This window comes from Mycteria americana, chromosome 1 (assembly GCF_035582795.1).
Source record: "Mycteria americana isolate JAX WOST 10 ecotype Jacksonville Zoo and Gardens chromosome 1, USCA_MyAme_1.0, whole genome shotgun sequence".
In the NCBI taxonomy this organism is placed as follows: Eukaryota; Metazoa; Chordata; class Aves; order Ciconiiformes; family Ciconiidae; genus Mycteria; species Mycteria americana.
The window spans coordinates 43,053,950-43,074,686 of NC_134365.1; the positions used below are offsets into that span (position 1 = coordinate 43,053,950).

The window sequence follows — 20,737 nt, forward strand, 5'->3', positions numbered from 1 at the left end:
TTTTCTAAGATTAGGTCACGATTACACTTCCAGGCTAATTACTGGAGAAGACTCCTAAAGATAAGAAAGAGCTGAATCAGAAGTCAATCTGCTCTTCTCCCCAAAGACTAAGTTAATGCCTTTTTGTTCCTTGAGCCGGTGCACATCTTGTAATGCGCTTAGACTCCAGGACTGGAAACCAAACAGCCATGTCCTGAACAAGCATCCACCCCAGCAGTCCAGGACAAAGGGACATTCCTCTCCAAGGGAAAGGTGTGCCATGTTCTCAGTTCTCCACACAAAACAGGGAATCAGTAGTTCAAAGGGGAACTTTTGAACTTCAAAACTGATCATTCACAAAATATAAAAGGACAGAAAAGTCAAAGAAATATAGCACCTGACTCAATGAGCCTTCAGACTCGAGAGGTTTCACCAGAAACAGGTCAGAAAAAGAAGTTTTATATAACTGTCATTTTTCAATTCTCCTTTGTATCTGTAGCATACCAATATAAGAGTTTTTTAGATCATTAAATTTTTGGTCTTTCTTCTTCTCAGTGATAAGAATGACACAATTTAAATCAAATAGCCAGAAGGCCGTTCACATAACAAAATACTTTTGTTTTAGCCTTTTTCAAGGAACTGCAGTAAATCTGAAAGTGTACCGCTGTGCAACTGGTATAAAATAACGTGAAATGATACAGTATTCTCTTTATTTTACCTGTATTTAGAGGATACCTAGCTTCAGAATACAAAAGCAGCTTCTGCAGACAACCCCCACTGCTGCCAGGCTTCACGCGCTCTGTGCCGCAGCTGTTAGACTACCACGAAGCAAATCATTAATCTTTGGCCAGCAAGTTGGTCAGCAGTTTGAACAGAGTATGCAGAAACTTGTGCAAGAGCAAAACCATCCCGGCAACTCATTACAAAGTTAAAATACAGAACCCAAGCGCCTGCTGAAGCGCCAGGGCTGATGGAAGCTCCCGAGCAGCCCCGAGGCCGTCCGGGCAAGCAGGGCACGCAGCTCCGAAACACCGGGTCTTCCACAAGAGAGATTTCTCTTCGCTCGTACTGGACCTGTCACATCAAGCTATCGAAAGCACATAGTAACAGCCAGAATGTAATTTTCTTTCCTCTCCTCCATGTTTAATTCTCCCCCACCTCTGCACCCACCAAAAATGATTCTAAAAAAAAAATTACTGTCCCTAGTCCTTCATTAAAGAAATCATTCTAGTGAACACTGAGTTTCGCTGTTTTTCACATGCAGATGTCTGTAAGAGCGTATTAGTCAGAAAACAAAAATCATTACAGTATTTTATATTACCAAGAATATATATCAACCTTCAACAGAAAGTTGTAGTCAAACGAAGCATTGCTGCCAAAACACCTGAAACAACTTTGGTAGACAGACTCTTCCAAAGAAACTGAAAAAGGGAAAGCAACAGCATAAATTAATGGGAAAAAAAATCTGATTTCCCATTGTAATCATCTCAGGTATAGCAGATAAATATGATTTGTGCCTATGATTTTAAATATCCTTGCTAAATTTTATTTAATAGCGGATTAAAAAAAAATCCAGCTATTCCAAGTATTACGCAATACTGGCAATAGCACATAGAGAACCAATGTGATACCGTTATCAGCTGCAGCTATTCAGTAACTCAAAACCTCCCACACCAAACCAGAAGCTTTTAAGACACAGCAGAAAAGGAGGTACACTGAGATCCAGGTGATACTGAGCTTAAAGCAAATCATATTAGGGTGAAAATCCTATGGGGAAAAAAAGAATGAAAGAAAAACCAAACCAACCAACCCCAAAATAAAATCCCAAATGATCAAAGTCTGAACTGAAACAGTCTCAGGTTTTTCCACACAAAACTGCATTATTGCCTGTGTAAACTTTTCCCATGATCACATAGCCTTTTATAGTAGCACCACAGCTCAACCCAGGATAATTAATAGTTGTACTCAGTAATGTCACATAAACTAATATGCCAGAGCACACACCAGCCAGTCATGATAGGAAATTATTCCTAATTCTACTAGTTTGACTGAAGTGAACTCAATGGAAGATAAAAATGCTACATCTCCTATCAGATGAGAAAATTCTTCATTGGGATATACTGCAGTGGCCTACCACTGCCTGCCCCAGCGCCGAACAGGCTAACAGCAGTTATATTTTTTCCATTATATTCAAAACCACAATATACACACAAAAAAAATGTATTTAAAGTAACATTCAATCCAGCCTATTATGAAGGCTAAAAAAACTCCTTGCTTACAACTTGCAAGTTCAGTCGCTCACGTCATACTGGCAACTTTTAACGTGCCAGGAAAACTAGTCACATCTAACTTGCATAAATGCTCAAACCTCCAAAAGAGTCAAAGTTTACCCTTGGCTAGAACATACACAGGATCCCCTGCATGTGGATGGAAAAGGCGTTGCAGATCTTCTGCAGTGGAAATCAGCTACACTTTCTCATGTTTGAAACTTCAAGTTTGTGCTGTTGACAACCCAGTTTTCCACAGACCTCAGCTGGTCAGCCTTTTTCTTCCTTTTCTTCTAAGAGGAAAGCAGCATGTTAGGTCTCTGGGCCTAAAAAGATATCTTTTAGTCTGTAGCACTGAATTTTGAGACATGTCGATTTGACAAGAAGACACAGGAAAACACATAATCAAAACATTCTTTATTAAGGATTTCAGAAGTCATCTTCTGAGTCATTATCCTCAATTTTTTGCGGTGGCCGCTTAACACCAATTATTAAATCTATGGAGAGAAGCTCTGTAACACAATGAAGAACTGAAATGACTAACTGGTATTTGCAATACACTGATTCTAAGCCTTTCTCGTTCATAGCCAGTGGCTGATTTTTTCGGAGGGCATTTATGGCTTTGAGATAGAATTTGGTGAAGCTGTTTCGTTCTGTTGTCCTGTATAAGGACTTGGGAATACTTAGCAAAGCATCAGCAACTACATTAGATATGACAGTTACCTCTGACTGCTGAAGCTGTTTTGCATAGTACTGAATATAATAATGTAACAGGATTTCAAAGTAACCTCCTACTGGCAAAACTGATCCTGCTTCTATGAGGGAGTTGGAATAATTCTGTGCAATACTTACACAACTCTTTTCATGTTTAAATGGAACGATATTGCAACTTGTTTTTTCTAGATCTTTGCCAACACCTAGGCGTTCACACCCAGCGACTATGCTAGCATTATGTGCTGCTGATACAGCAGTGCTGCAATTCTTTTGATTGTCCACAAGTAAATCACTTTTATAGTTCTCGTGCATGTCACCCGGATGCTCACATTTCGCATGCTGTTTCTGTACGTCTCTTGAAGAGCCACCTCCTTCAGTGGCAACACTGAATTCTTTGATGTACGAGACAGGATTTGAGGGTACTTGCAAATTTGTTTGCACACACGCTGGATTTTCACTTCCCTGCAAGTCAGGGTCTACAATTTGTGTCTCTATTTCATCCTTATGTGTTTTCAGTTGTCGTTCAGAAACCTGATTACTGCTACAAGAAATATTTTCTTTTACGAGTTGCTTCTGAGTAGCTGAAGAACGCCAGCTGCAAACACCTGCAGCTTCATTCTGGCTTTCAGCTTCTGCTTTACATTCCGCCCCCCGATCAACTCTTTTAAATAGCTGCTGCAGCATTGTAAATGCCCCTTGTAAAGCAGCAGCATGTTGCTCATTAACACCATCAACCGGCCCACAAAGAATTAGGCAATGGGGCTGAAAGGCACACACACTGGTGAAGCCAATGTGAACACATCTCTTTGAGCCGAGCAGCAAGGGCCGGCAAAACGTTGCCACTGCAGTTTCAGTGATTTCTCTGAGTATGTTATCACCAAAAGGTGTGTAAGGTGAGACTCCTGTAATTTCACAGATAAGGGCCATTTCTTCTGACGATAAGCACTCTACCACAGATACACCGTATAATTTTGCATAGTAGATAACTACTTCCTCTTGCTTCACGCTCGACAGTAACAGTTTAACGCTGTTGCTCTGCAAGTGTTTCATTAGGGCTTCCGTCCTCCTTGAGATCCAGCGCAGGGAGGCCTGATACTGACCCTCGGAGTCGACAACAAACTCGACGCCGGGGGCCGAGAGGGCGGGCCGGAGGGGCTCGGTGACGAGCACGGCCCGCAGGTCCCCGCCCGCCGGGCAGTAGGCCGCGAAGTCCCTGCGGAGGATGAGCCCGGGCAGGACCCTGGAGCTGCCCACGGGGAGGCCGGCCACGGCGACGTGCAGCTCCGCGAAGCGGCGGCTGAGGAAGCGCAGCACCTGCGGGCGGGGGGCGGCGGCCGGGGCGCAGAGGCGGCAGTACTCGCAGCAGAGCCGCGCCAGGCGCCGCCGCTCGCCCGGCCCCAGCCGGCCGCCCAGGTAGGCCTCCAGCAGCGCCTGCAGGGCGCCCGCCTCCGCCTCCGCCTCCACCTCCGCCTCCCGCCCGGGGAGAGCCGACAGAAGGTGCCCCCGCAGGCCCTGCGCCACGGCCCGCTCCAGCACCTGCGCCTCGAAGGCCCGCAGCGCCCGCCGCAGGCCGCCGCCGCCCGCCGCCCGCAGGCCGCCCAGCACGCCGGCCAGCAGCACCACGAACGTCTTGGCGCCGTCCCCCGTCGCGGCGCTGTGGCTGCAGGCGCAGGCCGCCATCATCCTGCGGGCACACGGGCGGTTACGCGGGACCCAACCGGACCGGACCGCGCCCCTCCCGGCCCCCCCGCCCCCGCCGCGGTACCTGGCCGTCGGCGGCTCCAGGCTGAGCGCCTCCAGCAGGCGCCGCCCGTCCCGCGTGAGCAGCGCCTGGCCCGCGGGCCGCACCACCAGCGCCCGCCCGCCCCGCGGCCCCAGGGCGCCGCGCACCGCGCCCGCCAGCGCCGCCGCCTCCTGCGCCAGCCGCCCCAGCGCCGGCCGCCGCGCCATGGCAACCGCCGCCGCCCGCCGCCCCACGCCACGCCCCTTCCGCGAGCCGCGCGCAGCTGCAGGCTTGCGCACGCCGCTCCGGACCAATGGCTGAGGGCGGCGCATGCGCGGGGCGGGCGCGGCGCCGCCGGGAGGGTCCCTGGCCCTGAGCCGGGCCCGGGCGGCGGGGGCCGGGGGAGCGGGAGCGGGGGAGCGGCGCAGAGAGCCGAGCGGCGCGGAGGTGCGACACGTCTTTATTGGGTGCGGCGGCAGGCGGCGCGGCAGGGCCGAGCCCAGCCCAGCCGCGGGCCAGGGGCGGCCCGCTGCCGCCGCCCGGTAACGGTTCCAATCCCTTAAACAAACGGCGAGCGCGGGTGACGTACAGCGCGGGAGCGGCGGCGAGCGAGCAGAGACAAGTCAACAGGGACGGACTCCGTGTCGTGAAGACTAACTTTCCCACTTGGCCGAACGAAAGGCCTAGGCCGGGCCGCGGGAGGCCGGGCCGTGACGGGGCAGCGCGGCGGGGCCGGCGGCAGGAGCGGCAGCCAGGGGCCTGCCCTCTGCCCTGGCCCTGCTGCACAGTTACCTTAAGGATAAAAGGCCGAAATAAATCTGCCTGTGAGGTTGTTACTTTGTTATGGCGATTTCTGTGGTACCACAAACCAAGTACTGCAGCTTCATCGAATCAAAGGCCAGAAATCCTCCACTCGTGGCTCACCAGTGGGGAGAGGGAATAATTCAATGGGGTTTAATAGTTGATTTTTCTTCCCCGGAGTCTGACTAAGCAGGAGAGTTAGTTTTCAAACACAAAAGCCCTCACAAAAGGTCAGATGTTACATATGGCACAAACTGGACAATCTTCTTTACATGTCTCGGAACAGCAACAAACCCATCAAGAAGGCACTGTTTACAATACTTGAACATCTGCTAAATTTTCTGTGATTTGAGGATACCCTTGAAATAACAATAATTAAAACTTACAGATGTACAGAATCCTTGTTATATGTTATTTACACAAACAGTGGTGAAGTAATAGCCTTTAAGAAACTACAGGAAACATTGAATCCAGTCTGTTTCATAAACAGCAGTCTAGCAAAAAAAAAAAATCCCAAAGGCACAGGAGGGCAGCAAACAACAAACAAAAAAAGGAAGAAACCAGCATCACTACATTTTATGGGACAACCTTTCAAATAATTTATGAGATTTAATTGGGGGGGGAACAACTGGGCTATACCCTCATTAAGTAATGTCAACTGTTTAACAGGAATCAACATGTGAAATGCAGGAAACATCATCTACTGCTGAAACTGATACTTGCTACATTTCACATGGCATATTTACTTTTATTTAAAGTAAGTTAAAGCACATGAAAGGCTTAGAGTGCATTTGAAAAACAAAACAAAACAAAACCAAAACAACAAAACCACAACAAATTCTGAAAATATTTCCTGTACAAGAAAAAAGCCAAACAAAACAAGATTTGTAAATCAAGTGTGAAAACAAGTGCTGTTTTAAACTTTAAAAACTAGTAGGAGGCCACAGCCCTCAAACGTCTGCAAACTGTACAATCAATTTTATAACTACGTGCAGAGCTCAGTCTTAAGTACATAATATTCAAGATCAGCTACACATCATGGTTAAACAGGACAATGGTGATGCGCTAAAGAAAAGGCTTCATACACGCCTGTGACCAGCTGTAAAAATCACGCAAGGAATTTCTTTGTTCTATTCACATGAGGGAACATCATAAAAAACCCAGCAAAATAGGAATTACTAGGTTTTCAATGTACTTTTCAGAATTTAAGTTATCTAATCATACAGTCAAGCAGAAGTCTGCAATTTTACTTTTCAAAAGGTTTCATTATATATCCTTTACCTTCCTGAAGCATCACTAAAACCACTTTTACAACACAATTAAACTCTAAAAAATAAGTTGAAAAGGAAAATAAGCACAGGCATTTTGTCTCGCTCTGTTCAAGTCTTTCACTTATCTTGAGCTGAGCATGAATTTCAGATATGGAGTATCTGTTAGTCTGACATTGTCCAACACTGCACTGGCAGCCAGCTGGCTGGGTCAAATCCACACGTACTACCATGCAGTCCATGTAAAAATACATGCAGACTGTGTTATTAACTGATCTTGAATAGAAGTGATTAAAAAAAATCAACATGAAAGGGCAGAAGGACACTTCTATTTACAAGGGAGATAAAAGCTTGTAACTATCAGTCAAGAGTTTCAGCACCACAAATTTAGCAGAGTATTATTTTAGGGGATTGAACTTATTGCCCAAATTCTCAGTCATTTCCTCTTGTATTACTCCCAAGTACAGAGTATACTTAAAGGCTTGTAATGCATCTTAAGAGAGGTGAAGCTTTGACATCTGAATGCAAGAATGAATGGACAAATTCCAGGCTGAGAACTTTAAATTAATGCTATTATATTCTGCTTTCTTTATGCCATTTTATACACAGCTAACAACTTCAGTGTCTGATTAGAGACTTAACTTAGGGATTTTTTTTTTTTTTTTTAATTGAAGTCTCAATGAGGGACTTTCTGTATTCACAAATTTTACCTCACCAGCTGTAGATACAATGGAAGTCCAATCAAGCTTGGACTTGCCCACATATACAAGATCACTCTGATTAAGGTACCGCATTCCAGAAAATGGTTCAAGACCAAACTATGCTAATATGAAGCTGTAAGAAATAAGCTGAAGTTGACTGCTTAAGTGATAAACTTTTACGTAGCTGAGGCCCAAAGAAGGGGAAAGGTAAAAGAGAAGGCGACGTGCATGAACATGTCAGCCACAGGAATATATGACTTAGACTGACAAACAACAAACAGTATTTTCACTACATACCGATGCAGAACAGAAAGGTAGATCACCTGGAGAGTCAGGGAGGCTGCCTGAGGCAGAGGGATAACCGGCCCATGGCAAAAAGCCAAAAGTGACCTTTGAACTGTTCCACTGTCCGGGATGGGTTTGATTTCTGAGAGGATCCTCTGAAAACAAACTTGGCTGCCCTTTGCATCGTGCCGCTCATCCTCCTGTTGCCTCATCTGGGTTACTGAGAGTACCTTTATGATACTACAGCCCCTTTTTGACTTGGTACACTTGACTGGCATAAGGAATTCACCAGATAAACACTGGCACTAAATTTTTTTGCTGGAGTTTTACAAGTTCTGTACATGCATATATTTCTTCAAATAAAAATGTTAGAAACCCTGGTTTTAAATTGAAACTGAAGCTTCACATTAGTTCATACAGCTACAGCATAATGAATAGGTGCATCCGTGTGTTCTGTTAGGTAGTATATACTGCGGTAAGGGAATAATTTAACAGAGATGTAGGGTTTCGCTCTCATTTGTTTTGATATGTGTGTTGTTACCCATCTCACAATTTCTGAAGACTTTCCCCATGTAAACACACGTTTTCATTTGCAAGTGAACTCGTGTGGTGCCCAAATTCTGTTCTACGTCGTGTGCCTTTTGGGAGGTTCAACTCAAGCTACATACTAAGCACACCTTTGCATCTTCACATTTTGTTTCAAAAATAAGGAGGAGTCCTGGCATCAGCAGTCTGTCTGCTTACTGTGACATGGCCACACACAAATGGAAATTCAAAGCTGTAAATTTATCAAGACTTACAAACATACCGTAACTCCATGACATTTGCAATTCATGAGAGAGAGTGGACCAAGACAGTACCTTCCCGGGTGCTGTACTGTTAAAAATGTGCTCTGTGCAGTAGATGCAGGAATGTTTTTATGAAGAATCTGAAGTTTTAAAACTATAAAAATAAAAACAGCTGGCTTACAAGCCACTATAGTAATTCAGGATAAAAACTGTCATACTTCCAAAACAAATCAAGGACATTACATTGCAGAATTCCTAAAGACTTCAGCTTTTTACTTGCCAGTTCCTAACACTCATGATCTTTGTATAATAATGTATTTGTTTGACCTTAAACAAAAGTTTACTTCCAAACACCCAATGCCATTTACAAAAACTGTTGGCTACTTCAAAAGTTCCTTTGTTACAAAAATGGTAAGTTTAAATGTAACAAAGTATGCTCGTTTATCATTCTATCATAACAGGAATCACATCCTACCTACAGGGTCTGACCTCTGAATTTTTAACTTCATCTATTCTGTGGTGAAGATTCATCAGTACAGCAGATGACGTAATATAAAACACAAGGCTGATGTCGTATGTCTGTGAGACAGAGGCACACACCAGGAGTGAGAGTGTACTGGCACTGACACAATTCTTACTTCAACTGGGTAGACAGGAGTATGATTCTGAACCATGGACGCTGAGGCAAAGTTCTGTAAGTTGTTGCTACAGGCCTCTTTCAGATAATATTGCATCATTTAAAGTCCAACCTAAAATATGGTCCCCAGCAACAGTTCGATCATTCCAGTTCAGAAAGGCCCTTGTTCACACTTCCTATTTGAACAAGAAATTAATGATAAGCTGCAGCAGGACCACGAGTAAAATGAAGACATAGTGCTTAAACTGCAAGAAATGGTAGTCCACAGGTGGTGAATTAGAAGTGACTCTATTTCGTAGAGCCATAATGTCTCTGTAAGATAGAAGAAAAATAATCTGTAAATTACAATCTAGACAATTTGGCATTTCCTAGTATATTAGGACTCCCTACAGAAGACAGTTTTTGAGGAAAATTATGAAAAATTATTGAGCAATTAACATTTGGGAAGAAGGGTAGGTTAAAGACATCAAGGTTCTAAAGCAGAAAGATACATACCAGCCTCCAAGGAAAAAAAGCTAGAAAATTAGTATTCTCTAAACCATTTTAAAGCATTTTATTTAGTACTACCTCTTAATGTCTTCTTGTGTTTCCTTTATAGATTCAATGGCACTCTGCAGTTCACCAAGGTCTGCCCCTTTTTTCCTTATTCTTGTGTTATGCTTCAGAAGTTGCGCTAGAAACATACAAAAGCCAGATGTAATTCACAGAAGTGACTGCTAAGTCAAAAAAGGAACAAAGTATTAATGACAAACTCAACCAGCTGCAAAAATGAGGAGAAAGTTTTCTAACTAAGCTTCCATTGACAACTAAAGCTTTATTTCAGTCACCTATAAGCACAGAAGGACAGCAAGGTAAGCACTTGAAGTATCTTAAGACACTCGCTGTATTGTTTAATTTCTGCAAGCATTATCAACAACAAAAATCTGCCTCCTAGCAACATACTGATCTACAAATGAAAACGATTCATCTTGTTTTAAGAAAAGAGTTTACAAACACATTTTTTTCCCCAGATACTAAATATGTGCAGCACTTAAGCCTACCTACACTACATACCGAAGTTTAAAAGGACAGGAAAATTTGCAATTAAAACCATAAGCCATTCTGCTGCTTTTGTTTCTCCAGAATGTGTTTCACATTGGATAAGACTGTGATCTAAAGCATGCATTATTTTGTAATACAAACATCAAGATAAGAAGAGTATGTGTGACTACAGAACTCTGTTTCACTGTCAAATAAATTTATTATTTCTGTATGCAAATGTATCTTTTCCTACCTTCACTCCCAGAGGAATCCTGGTTATCAGGCTCAGGGGATGAGAAACCACACTCTCCTTTCTTCTGACTGGCTGGCTTTCGTTTGATTTTTGGAACATTAACCTACAATTGATAAACTTATGAATTACTTCCAGATAACTAGAACTGCAGCAAAACAGTACATTCTAACAGTAATAGTTAAAAGCACAATATCTAATAGAAGTCCAAGTTAAAGTTTTTGACGTATAAGCAGTCCGAAGTTTGTGCATCTTCTCATTTAAAGGAAAATACACATTAAACTGTTGAGTTCAAGTTTGCGTATTTTCTATTCCTATCCAATCAAGTCATCTCTACTGCTTAGGATGGAACACAGAAGTGAAAGACTACGGATTGGGTAAACTACATTTTTGTAGGATAACAATAGTATTTCCCATCGCTCTCAATGCTTTGATGACCTTTATACACATAATGCAACATACACAAGTCCCTGGATCTTGCTGCACCTGCTAACAGAACTGGAACATACCATTGGTGTCCGATGTCGAACTTTTGTTTGGATGGTGCCATCTTTTTCAAACTGGATCATATCATTCAAAGGGTCCCATGGTCTGGTACTAGACAAAGTGAATATAACTGATTAACCTATATAGAAGTCAGACATGGAGTAAGTGATCTTATCTTCCACCTATAGACCAGTCTTCGACTGAAGGGCCAAGAGAGCCAAAAATAAACTTCATGTCCAGGTCAAACCCTCAGACAGCTGGTAAGAGTACAAGCTATTGTATCAACCAATAATATAATTATGGAATTATCTGGCTACAGATATGTATTTGTCAAACATGGAAAGGTTTTCTGCTTAATGTACAGTTATTATTCTAGAACTACAGCAAAATTAGGGGATTTTAAAAATTATAATTATTTTGGACTGTTATTTGTTTTTTCTTTTAAAAGGTGCCTAGAAAGGAAAGGTTAAGAATCAGTCACCTCAAACCTGCTTTCATCCCAAAATGGCTAATAGTAATCAAGACTGGTTTCAAGAAGCACTAATGAGCTACACACAGTTTGCTTGTTCTGATTTTTAAGAGTGCTTTTCCAAGTACAGGTTGATACAGAATTTTTAAAAAAAATAAAAATCAAGCAAAAGACACATAGCTCACTGGAGAACAACAAGCAGCCAAAGGCAAAACCTGACATCCCCACTGGTTACAGCTTTTTCAGGACAGAAACTGCAAGTCAGCTGCATGAAGATCATTCTGATGCACAGCTTTAGTGAGAGCAGATTAAGCATGGATTTCCTTTCATCTCCTCCTTTATGCCTTTTAAAACGGTTGTAGCTGTTTCAGATGTTGTGAGCATAGACCTGCATTTACATCTTAGCTTAACCTGACTTGAATCAAATGTCATCTCAGGTAACTGGGTAAGAACAAGGCATTGCTCTCCCAAAGGTCTTTTGTATCTGTAATCCAGGTGCCTAAATCCATAATCCAAATACTTTAACAAATGCCACAGCTCACTGAACACATCTTTCACAGTAAGTGTAAAAGACTGCTCTCTACATGCACTAGGTAGTGAGCTGGCATTATTGCATAAAAGGAGACAGAAGTTTCTTCCAGGTACTGCTGACAGCGCAGACTGCATTCTAGCGCATAGCAGAATTTCCGTGGCACATCCTTGAACCACAAGGCATCAAGGAGACAAGAAATAATGCAGATTAACAAGATAGGTCTTAGAGCTGCAGGGGATAGCCTTAACAGATTTAAAGTGCAGTACTTTTCCTGATGGTTTTACACAGGGTTCAACAGTATGGGCAGTCAATTCAACTGGGCTATTCGCAACTCTTCTAACAGGAAGAGGCATCGATGGCACTAGAAGATTCAAACCAAGAGAGGGTGTTTCACAGAGCACTTAGTCTAGTTGGAGAACTCCCTGCTACAGGATGTTTTGGGTGGTAAAAGTCTGCACAGACTTAAGAGGAAACCAAGGAAATTCATGGAAAAGAAATCTATTGAGAGTTGCTAAATACACAGAATCCCTGCTTGGTTCCAGGAAACCTCCAAGTTGCAAATTTGCTGGAGACATGAAGAGTACTCAGGATTCTTGTACTCCTCCCTATACGTACACTTAGAACACTGCTCCAATATTGCCATTCTTATACAGAAAGGTGAAAGGTTCCCAGGTTTAGCCATGGGAATATAATTCCAGCATCCATGGCTTCAGAATTACTTAACTCAGAATGTATCATCTTTGGATATTTTACTTTCACAATCCCTGCAATATAGAAGCATTCCGAGTATTGAAAAAGAATCAGCAGAATGTGGGTGTCCTGTGAAAACCATCACTAGTAAAGGGCTCAGCTCCAAGCTGACTCTTGCAAGCGTTGGTGAGAACACAGAATGCATCCCAGCAGTCAGGGAGACAGCTACATCTTCATCTTCTGATCCAGATCATCACACAAAGAGATGTGCCCTTATGTGTGCAGGGCATATCTGACAGCTGAGCAGAGGCACCTGGTTTAACCAGGTGGCATTAACCACTGCTGTAAACCTGTTATTCTCAGAGTTATTCTAACATATAACAAATTAAATAGCTCAGTTCAACTAAGCACAGGCTCTTCTGATTTCCAGACACTAGATTTTCTGATTTCCAGTTGGTATGCCCATATGTACCATATTTTCCAGTCTGGGAAAATCTGTGTAGTTGCTCTGGTCAGTCTGGGGGGGGGGGGGGGGTGGGTGGGGGGGGGTGAGAGAGGAAGGAGGACAATGCATCCCAAAGCGCCATGCCCCAAGAAACTCTAGAACATAGCATGGATTTGTAGAGGCACATAGCCATAAAGATAAAAAAGAAAAAGCCCATTGCAATGGTTACATGAAACACGGTTTGCTGCATTGGCAATCACTGCCTTTTCAACACTAAAAGGGCCAACCAAGTTCAGATAAAAAATTATGCATTTTAATTAAAATACATAAATAAGAATATCGAATAGCATTGCGTATTTCACGAGTTTGAACTCTGCTATATATCTGAGTTCTTTTGCTCCTGAAACCACAGGAAGAGGCTCAGCAACGCTACCATGCATTTAACAAGCACTTTCTGTTAAAAGCACTTCAGGACTCACTCGGCATATTTGTAGTGCCATTCTCCTGTTACGGAATCCTGATCGAACAGCTTGCACGTCCACTCTTCACCCTTAAGTTTCCTCTCTTTGGCACTCTTTCTCTGAGCTTCTTCCAGAACGTATTTCTCTTGAGTAGCTTCTGTTTGGTCTTTATTATTTATTGCTCTTGTCACTTGTTGCCAAAGCCTGACAAACAAGTAATATAGAGAGTTACAATCTGGTTGACAGAAATAATTGCAACCATTTCCTTAATTATAGGCTAAGTAAATGGACCAACCTCTAAACAGAATATTACCATGTTGTAATATATGTTTTATCTACATTTCCATCAAGACTTTCCAGGACTGTAACGTTTGTAAATAATAATCTCATATTTAATGGTATTGCTTTCTTGGTTTACAGGCCAATATCAGCAAACATGGGAAAGAAAGAAATCATACTCTGTCCATAATTTGGAGAAGATGATGAGTTTTATTTTGTCAAAAGAATTATGCATGGTTCTAAAGTGAACTTACTTCTCTGACTCAAAGTCATCTTGCTCTTCAAACTTCACTGTGTATCTAGGTAATCTACGCTGCTTGATATCAGATGTTGGGTTCCAGAATGTCTCCGAAACATCTGTCTTCTTGTCACTAATAGTAACTTCACTGTCCTGTAACATATATAATTCAGTTACCTTAATTGTAATAATCGCAAAGAGTCCCAAAATAACACAAAAGGGAGGAATAAGCTTTTTTTTTTTGTAATGAGAATTTATTTTCTTTTGGATGCATGTAGTTGAGAATAATTAGATATGCTAACTTTAAAATTCGATTTCTGCGCTCTGTGCTAGTTCTAACTTGGAACAGAGATGCAGTGGAACTATTACCATGTCCAAAAACCAGCAGTGCCAGTGTCATCTCACCAGAACTGAAGCAAGTTTAAACATTTCATGCAGTACCATAACAATTCTTCATAGTACTAACACATATATTAAAAACATTCCACAAGCTGAAATGTATTTTTTTTATGAACTACTCAAATGTACAGAACTTTTCCACCTTTTAACGATTGCAAATAACACTATGTTGACTCTATACTTTGAGAACTGTCTAACTATAAAGAGATACTTTCTATAAAAGTGATACTTAATCAACTCTTTTTTTTTTAAACTTGAGTCTTTTTTGTAATTAAGTGCTATTTTCATCTGTCTCAACTATTATAAAATACCATCACTCACTACTTACCCAGTGACCCTCCAAAATAGCCAGAACTTCTTTGCCAAGCTTAATTTTCCCTGATATTTGGTTAACACTGTCGTTGTTACCCAAAAAAGGCTGCAAAACAAAAGAAATGCTTTCATGTTTGTTTTAATAGCAAATTATTTTTGCATTTATGTTTAGTGTTAAGGAAAAAAGTGCATTTATGAAATGTGATGTAAACACCCTGATGGTTTTTAATATTATAACTTCTGCCTATTTAATCCCCAAAACAAGTCTAAAACCACAGTAAATTGTTCTCTCATGCTGTATTTTCATAAAAGATTTGCTGAGCAAAAGCATTTTCTAAGAAATGTGGAAAGAAAACGGAAAATAATGCAGAAAACAGTGACACAATGATATCTTGGAGGAAACAGTCACTTGCTACACTAATTTCACCACTTTGCCAAGGACCATTTGTTACTAGAGATTTACTCTTGCAGAAGCAACAACAGAAATGATTGCCAGGGATTTTCTTTGGCTTTTTTGATAGTCTGCACATGTATCCTGTGGGCTGACGAGGCAAAATATCAATTAACACAGCCTCCTAACTTTTATGTTTCCCCTATAATTTCAACTGAATACAGTTTCCCTCTCCATGTGCACACTTCTCCTTAACAACTGATTGTTCAGCTTTAAATCAGTTTCTGCCTCAAAGATGGCAAATGTATTTTTCAGAAGCGCAAGCCATCTCTATGTAGTTTAGAAACCTTTGTTTAGCTTTTGTGAGTGGGGAGGTTTGTGAGTGGGGAGGTGCTCCTACAGCAAGCACCGCTGCCAAAATTGTCCATGTAAACTATCGCTTAGCACTGGGCATTAGGCTGATTTAAACATTAGCCAAAGCCTTTGCATCATCTTTATTCGAGGTGTCGTGAGCAACTTAAATTTTACCCAGGATGGAAGAAGGGAACCTGGGTCTGAATTCTCCTCCAAGGGCTCTCGAGGAGTTTAAAAAGACCCTGAACATTTTTAGAGAACTAAAAATCACCAAGGCATATTAACAACAATACACAAAGTAACTGAACCACTGACCAGATCACTAAACACTTGCCCTGTTCTTACACTTTCCTAGACACACACTGTTGCCACTGCTGGAGGTAAGACAGACCGTTGCTTTTTCCCACTAGAGCTGTTCTTAAGATGCATAGAACTAGCAATATGTTTGCATCTCTTATCCCCAGAGACGAAGACAGAACTGTAAGTTTCAGTCAAAACCTTTGGACCCAGAAGAATACATTAAAAAAAAGAGATGACAATTGAAATCCCTTTTTTTAAAAAAAAAAAAAAAAAAAATCACAATTTGCTAGATACGCATAGCTGGATATGTAACAGTTAAAATGAAAATTCCTCCGTTTCCAAAAAGACAATTCCATATTACATCAGATAACATCTAAGGAGTGACCTAGTATTTTTTTTTTATATTATCATTATGCTCATTATTTTCCTTGTGCCCACTCACAGCATTTACTAACCTTGAGTTTGAATTCAATTGTTGCACTGTAGCCAGTTTTCTCACAGGTGATGTTGACTGTTCCCCCAAGCTCTAAGGTCATTGTGCCATAAAGAATCCCTGCAAGAGAAAAAAAAACAGCTGAAATGAATGTTTATAACTGAAGAAGACAAAAAACCCTAAGTTCTTTGGGCACAATTCCTAAAGTAAACATGCCTGTGCCAGAGGAAAAATCACATTTTCAGATGACCTTTCCTAATGATAAGCATGATCTTTCTGCCAAATAAGATAACCCGAACAGAAACAAAAGATCTAAGTGAATTAGAGGTAAGCAGGAAACACAGTTTGTTAAGACATACCTTCGGCAGCGTATGCTGCTGGCTCTAGCAAGGATAGTTTTTAGTCTTATTGGAGATGATAGGAAAAGGGAAGCTTTTGAGGTTAAATAAAGACAGGAAAATAACTCTATGACAAAGAGAGCAAAGAAAAACTTCACTTGAACAGAAGCAGTATGTACAGTCAGACCACAGGTGACACAATCATGGACAACCAATATGACAACACTGATCACCTCTCTAAAGACTTTTGGAAGTACAAGGCTGACAGTGCTGAGTACGCTTTCTTTCCCATCATTACTGTCTTTCCCTCTGCAATCCAGCTTTTTTAACACTGAATATATTTTACATACATGGATGCATGTGCAAATATGTTTTTTTTCACCATGCACATTCTCCTTCCCTGCACATTCTACCTTTTTCCCTCTCTATCAGCTTTTTTAGTCACACTAGTTCTCCTTCTTCCTGTTTGACTTGAATGTATGTTATGTGCTTTTTAATTGTTAAGTATTATTTTTGTTACCAAAGTGATAAAAAAAAAAAATCCAACAGAGTATTAAAACATCCATGAACAATGGAAAGAGAAGAGCCTACCAAACTAATATCAAATTATCTAATTCTGCTAATTCATTTTCATACATCTCAAATGAAGAAAATATTGTAGTTGCTGACTATAAGGCTTCTGAAAGATAATTCTGGTAAAGAATATATGGGTAGGTATACCCGAATAAGTAACAGTTTAAAAATCAGCAACTCTGCAATGTATTTTGTACTACTACCAACCTTCCAGAAAGCTTTACAAACTACCAGCTAGTTTACCATAGTGAAACTAAATACAAATGGTCATGATTTACACTCAGATCACACAGTGAGGTGTAGATACTACATTGCCTTTTACGTTTAGAAGACAAAAAGACGGGAAGAGAAGAAGGGTTATACTTGTGGGCGACTCCTTTCTGAAGGGAACCGAGGGTCCGATATGCCGGACGGACCCTCCTCTTAGGGAAGTCTGTTGCCTCCCTGGGGCCCGCGTGAAGGATGTCACGAGGGTACTCCCTAGCCTGGTACGGCCCTCGGACTATTACCCCCTACTGCTCTTCCATGTGGGGGGCGATGAAGCTGCAACACGAAGTCCTAGGGCAATCAAAAGACACTTCAGGGCCTTGGGATGGCTAGTAAGGGACTCTGGAGCACAGGTTATTTTGTCCTCTCTCCTTCCAGTTCTGGGCAGTGACACTAGAAGGAACAGAGGTACCCAATCTATTAACGCATGACTCCGTGGCTGGTGTCATCGCCACGGATTTGGTTTTTTTGATAATGGGGGAGCCTACGCAGCACCAGATTTGCTGGTGTCTGATGGGATTAATCTTTCTCAAAGGGGAAAGAGAATCTTTGCTCAGGAACTTGCAGGGCTCATCGACAGAGCTTTAAACTAGACCCGAAGGGGGAGAGGGATAATATCAGGCTTGCCCGAGGGAAGCTAAGGGATGACGTGCCAAGGTTAGAGGGAGCGGGTGCTAGCGAGGGCACTCAGCCTGTGTCTCTGAGATGTGTGGGGTACGCTGGGGCACAGCTGAAGTTGTGCAGAATTGAGCTAGGGGATACTGAGGCAATAGGAGCCAAGAGGGAAATGCCAGTGAAACGCCTCAAAGCACGCAAGGGGTGTTCCTCTATGAAGGAGACACGGACGACAGCCCAGCTGAAGTGCCTCTACACCAATGCACGCAGCATGGGCAATAAACAGGAGGAGTTGGAAGCCATTGTACATCAGGAAAACTATGATATGGTTGCCATCACAGAAACATGGTGGGATGACTCACACAACTGGAGTGCGGCAATGGATGGCTATAAACTCTTCAGGAGGGATAGGCGAGGCAGGAGAGGCGGTGGGGTAGCCCTATATGTCAGGGAGTGTCTGGATAGCTTAGAGCTCGATGATGGTGACAATAGGGTGGAGTGTCTATGGGTAAGAATCAGGGGGAAGGCCAACAAGGCAGATATTGTGGTGGGAGTCTGTTACAGACCACCCAACCAGGATGAGGAGCCTGATGAACTATTCTATAAGCAGCTGGGTGAAGCCTCACGATCGCTAGCCCTTGTTCTTGTGGGGGACTTCAACCTACCGGATGTCTGCTGGAAATACAGTACAGCAGAGAGGAAACAGTCTAGGAGGTTCCTGGAGTGTGTGGCAGATAACTTCCTGACACAGCTAGTAGTGAGCCAACGAGGGAAGGTGCCCCGCTGGACCTCTTGTTCACCAACAGAGAAGGACTTGTGAGCGATGAGGCTGGAGGCTGGTCTTGGGCAGAGTGATCACGAAATGATAGAGTTTTTGATACGTGGAGAAGCGGCGAGGGGGGTCAGCAAAACTGCCACCTTAGACTTCCGGAGGGCAGACTTTGGCCTGTTTAGGAGGCTGGTCAAGAGAGTCCCCTGGGAGGCAGCCCTTATGGGCAAAGGAGTCTGGGAAGGCTGGACATTCTTCAAGGAGGAAGTCCTAAAGGCACAAGAGCGGGCTGTCCCCAGGTGCCGAAAGACGAGCCGGCGGGGAGGAAGACTGGCCTTGCTGAACAGAGAGCTCTGGCTCAAACTCAGGAAAAAGAGAAGAGTCTATGACCTCTGGAAGAAGGGGCAGGCAACTCAGGAGGACTACAAAGGTGCAGCAAGGCTGTGCAGGGAGAAAATTAGAAGGGCCAAAGCTGAGCTAGAGCTCAACCTGGCTGCTGCCATAAAAGACAACAAAAAATACTTCTTCAAATACATTAGCAGCAAAAGGAGAGCTAAGGAGAATCTCCAGCCCCTAGTAGACGGGGGAAGGAACACAGTGATCAAGGATGAGGAAAAGGCTGAGGTACTTAATGCCTTCTTTGCCTCAGTCTTTAATAGCAGGGCCAATTGTTCTCTGGGTACCCAGCCCCCTGAGTTGGAAGATAGGGACGGGGACCAGAATGGAGCCCCATAATCCAGGGGAAAATGGTTAGTGACCTGCTGCACCACTTAGACACTCACAAGACTATGGGGCCTGATGAGATCCACCCGAGAGTACTGAAGGAACTGGCAGATGTGCTCACCAAGCCCCTTTCCATCATTTACCAGCAGTCCTGGCTAACTGGGGAGGTCCCAGTTGACTGGAGATTAGTAAATGTGACGCCCATCTACAAGAAAGGCTGGAAGGAGGACCGAGGGAACTACAGGCCTGTCAGCCTGACCTCAGTACCGGGGAAGCTGATGGAGCAGATCATCCTGAGTGCCATCACACGGCATGTAGAGGATAACCAAGGGATCAAGCCCAGCCAGCATGGGTTCAGGAAAGGCAGGTCCTGCTTGACCAACCTGATTTCCTTCTACGACAAGGTGACCTGCTTAGTGGATGAGGGAAAGGCTGTGGATGTTGTCTACCTAGACTTCAGTAAAGCCTTTGACACGGTTTCCCACAGCATTCTCCTGGAGAAACTGGCTGCTCATGGCTTGGACGGGTGTACTCTTCGCTGGGTTAAGAACTGGCTGGATGGCCGGGCCCAAAGAGTGGTGGCGAATGGAGTTAAATCCAGTTGGCGGACAGTCACAAGTGGTGACCCGCAGGGCTCTGTGTTGGGGCCACTCCTGTTTAATATCTTTATCAATGATCTGGACAAGGAGATCGCGTGCACCCTCAGTAAGTTTGCAGATGACACCAAGTTGTGTGGGAGTGTTGATCTGCTTGAGGGTAGGAAGGCTCTGCAGAGGGACCTGGACAGGTTGGATCAATGGGCTGGGGCCAACTGTATGAGGTTCAATAAGGCCAAGTGCTGGGCCCTGTACTTGGGTCACAACAACCCCATGCAACGCTACAGGCTTGGGGAAGAGTGCCTGGAGAGCTGCCCAGCAGAGAAGGACCTGGGGGTGTTGGTTGACAGCCACCTGAATATGAGCCAGCAGTGTGCCCAGGTGGCCAAGAAAGCCAATGGCATCCTGGCTTGTATCAAAATAGTGTGGCCAGCAGGACTAGGGAAGTGATCGTGCCCCTGTACTTGGCACTGGTGAGGCCGCACCTCGAATACTGTGTTCAGCTTTGGGCCCTTCACTACAAGAGAGACATTGAGGTGCTGGAGCATGTCCAGAGAAGGGCAACGAAGCTGGTGAAGGGTCTGGAGCAGAAGTCTTATGAGGAGCAGCTGAGGGAGCTGGGATTGTTTAGCCT

The 20,737-nt window shown here is 43.4% G+C and overlaps 2 protein-coding genes across 8 annotated transcripts in view; both read right to left on the reverse strand.

Annotated features, from left to right (window-relative positions):
- Positions 1-2,650: 2,650 nt before the first annotated feature.
- On the reverse strand, positions 2,651-5,015 carry BBS10 (Bardet-Biedl syndrome 10). The gene is made up of 2 exons (XM_075495864.1): positions 4,726-5,015; positions 2,651-4,644 (listed from the first exon to the last, which is right to left on the reverse strand). The coding sequence occupies exons 1-2, from the start codon at positions 5,013-5,015 to the stop codon at positions 2,676-2,678; spliced, it is 2,259 nt and encodes a 752-aa protein (XP_075351979.1). The 3' UTR covers positions 2,651-2,675.
- Positions 5,016-5,127: 112 nt separating this feature from the next.
- Positions 5,128-20,737, reverse strand: part of OSBPL8 (oxysterol binding protein like 8) — a 101,468-nt gene continuing 85,858 nt past the window's right edge. For all 7 annotated transcript variants that reach the window (XM_075495825.1, XM_075495852.1, XM_075495818.1 and 4 more), the window contains 8 exons: positions 16,245-16,342; positions 14,761-14,850; positions 14,050-14,186; positions 13,535-13,720; positions 10,943-11,030; positions 10,437-10,539; positions 9,731-9,836; positions 5,128-9,475 (listed from right to left, as the gene is read on the reverse strand). In XM_075495825.1, coding sequence (XP_075351940.1) covers positions 9,340-9,475; positions 9,731-9,836; positions 10,437-10,539; positions 10,943-11,030; positions 13,535-13,720; positions 14,050-14,186; positions 14,761-14,850; positions 16,245-16,342 — 944 coding nt within the window. In that variant the 3' untranslated portion in view covers positions 5,128-9,339. The remainder of the gene's footprint in view (positions 9,476-9,730; positions 9,837-10,436; positions 10,540-10,942; positions 11,031-13,534; positions 13,721-14,049; positions 14,187-14,760; positions 14,851-16,244; positions 16,343-20,737) is intronic.

What these genes read in the sequence shown, in the direction of transcription:
- BBS10 (XM_075495864.1), bottom strand. Translation starts at nt 5,015, where the DNA reads ATGCGCCGCCCTCAGCCATTGGTCCGGAGCGGCGTGCGCAAGCCTGCA. An exon ending in CTGGAGCCGCCGACGGCCAG is followed by an intron (nt 4,645 to 4,725) that starts GTACCGCGGCGG and finishes GTGTGCCCGCAG; the next exon opens with GATGATGGCGGCCTGCGCCT.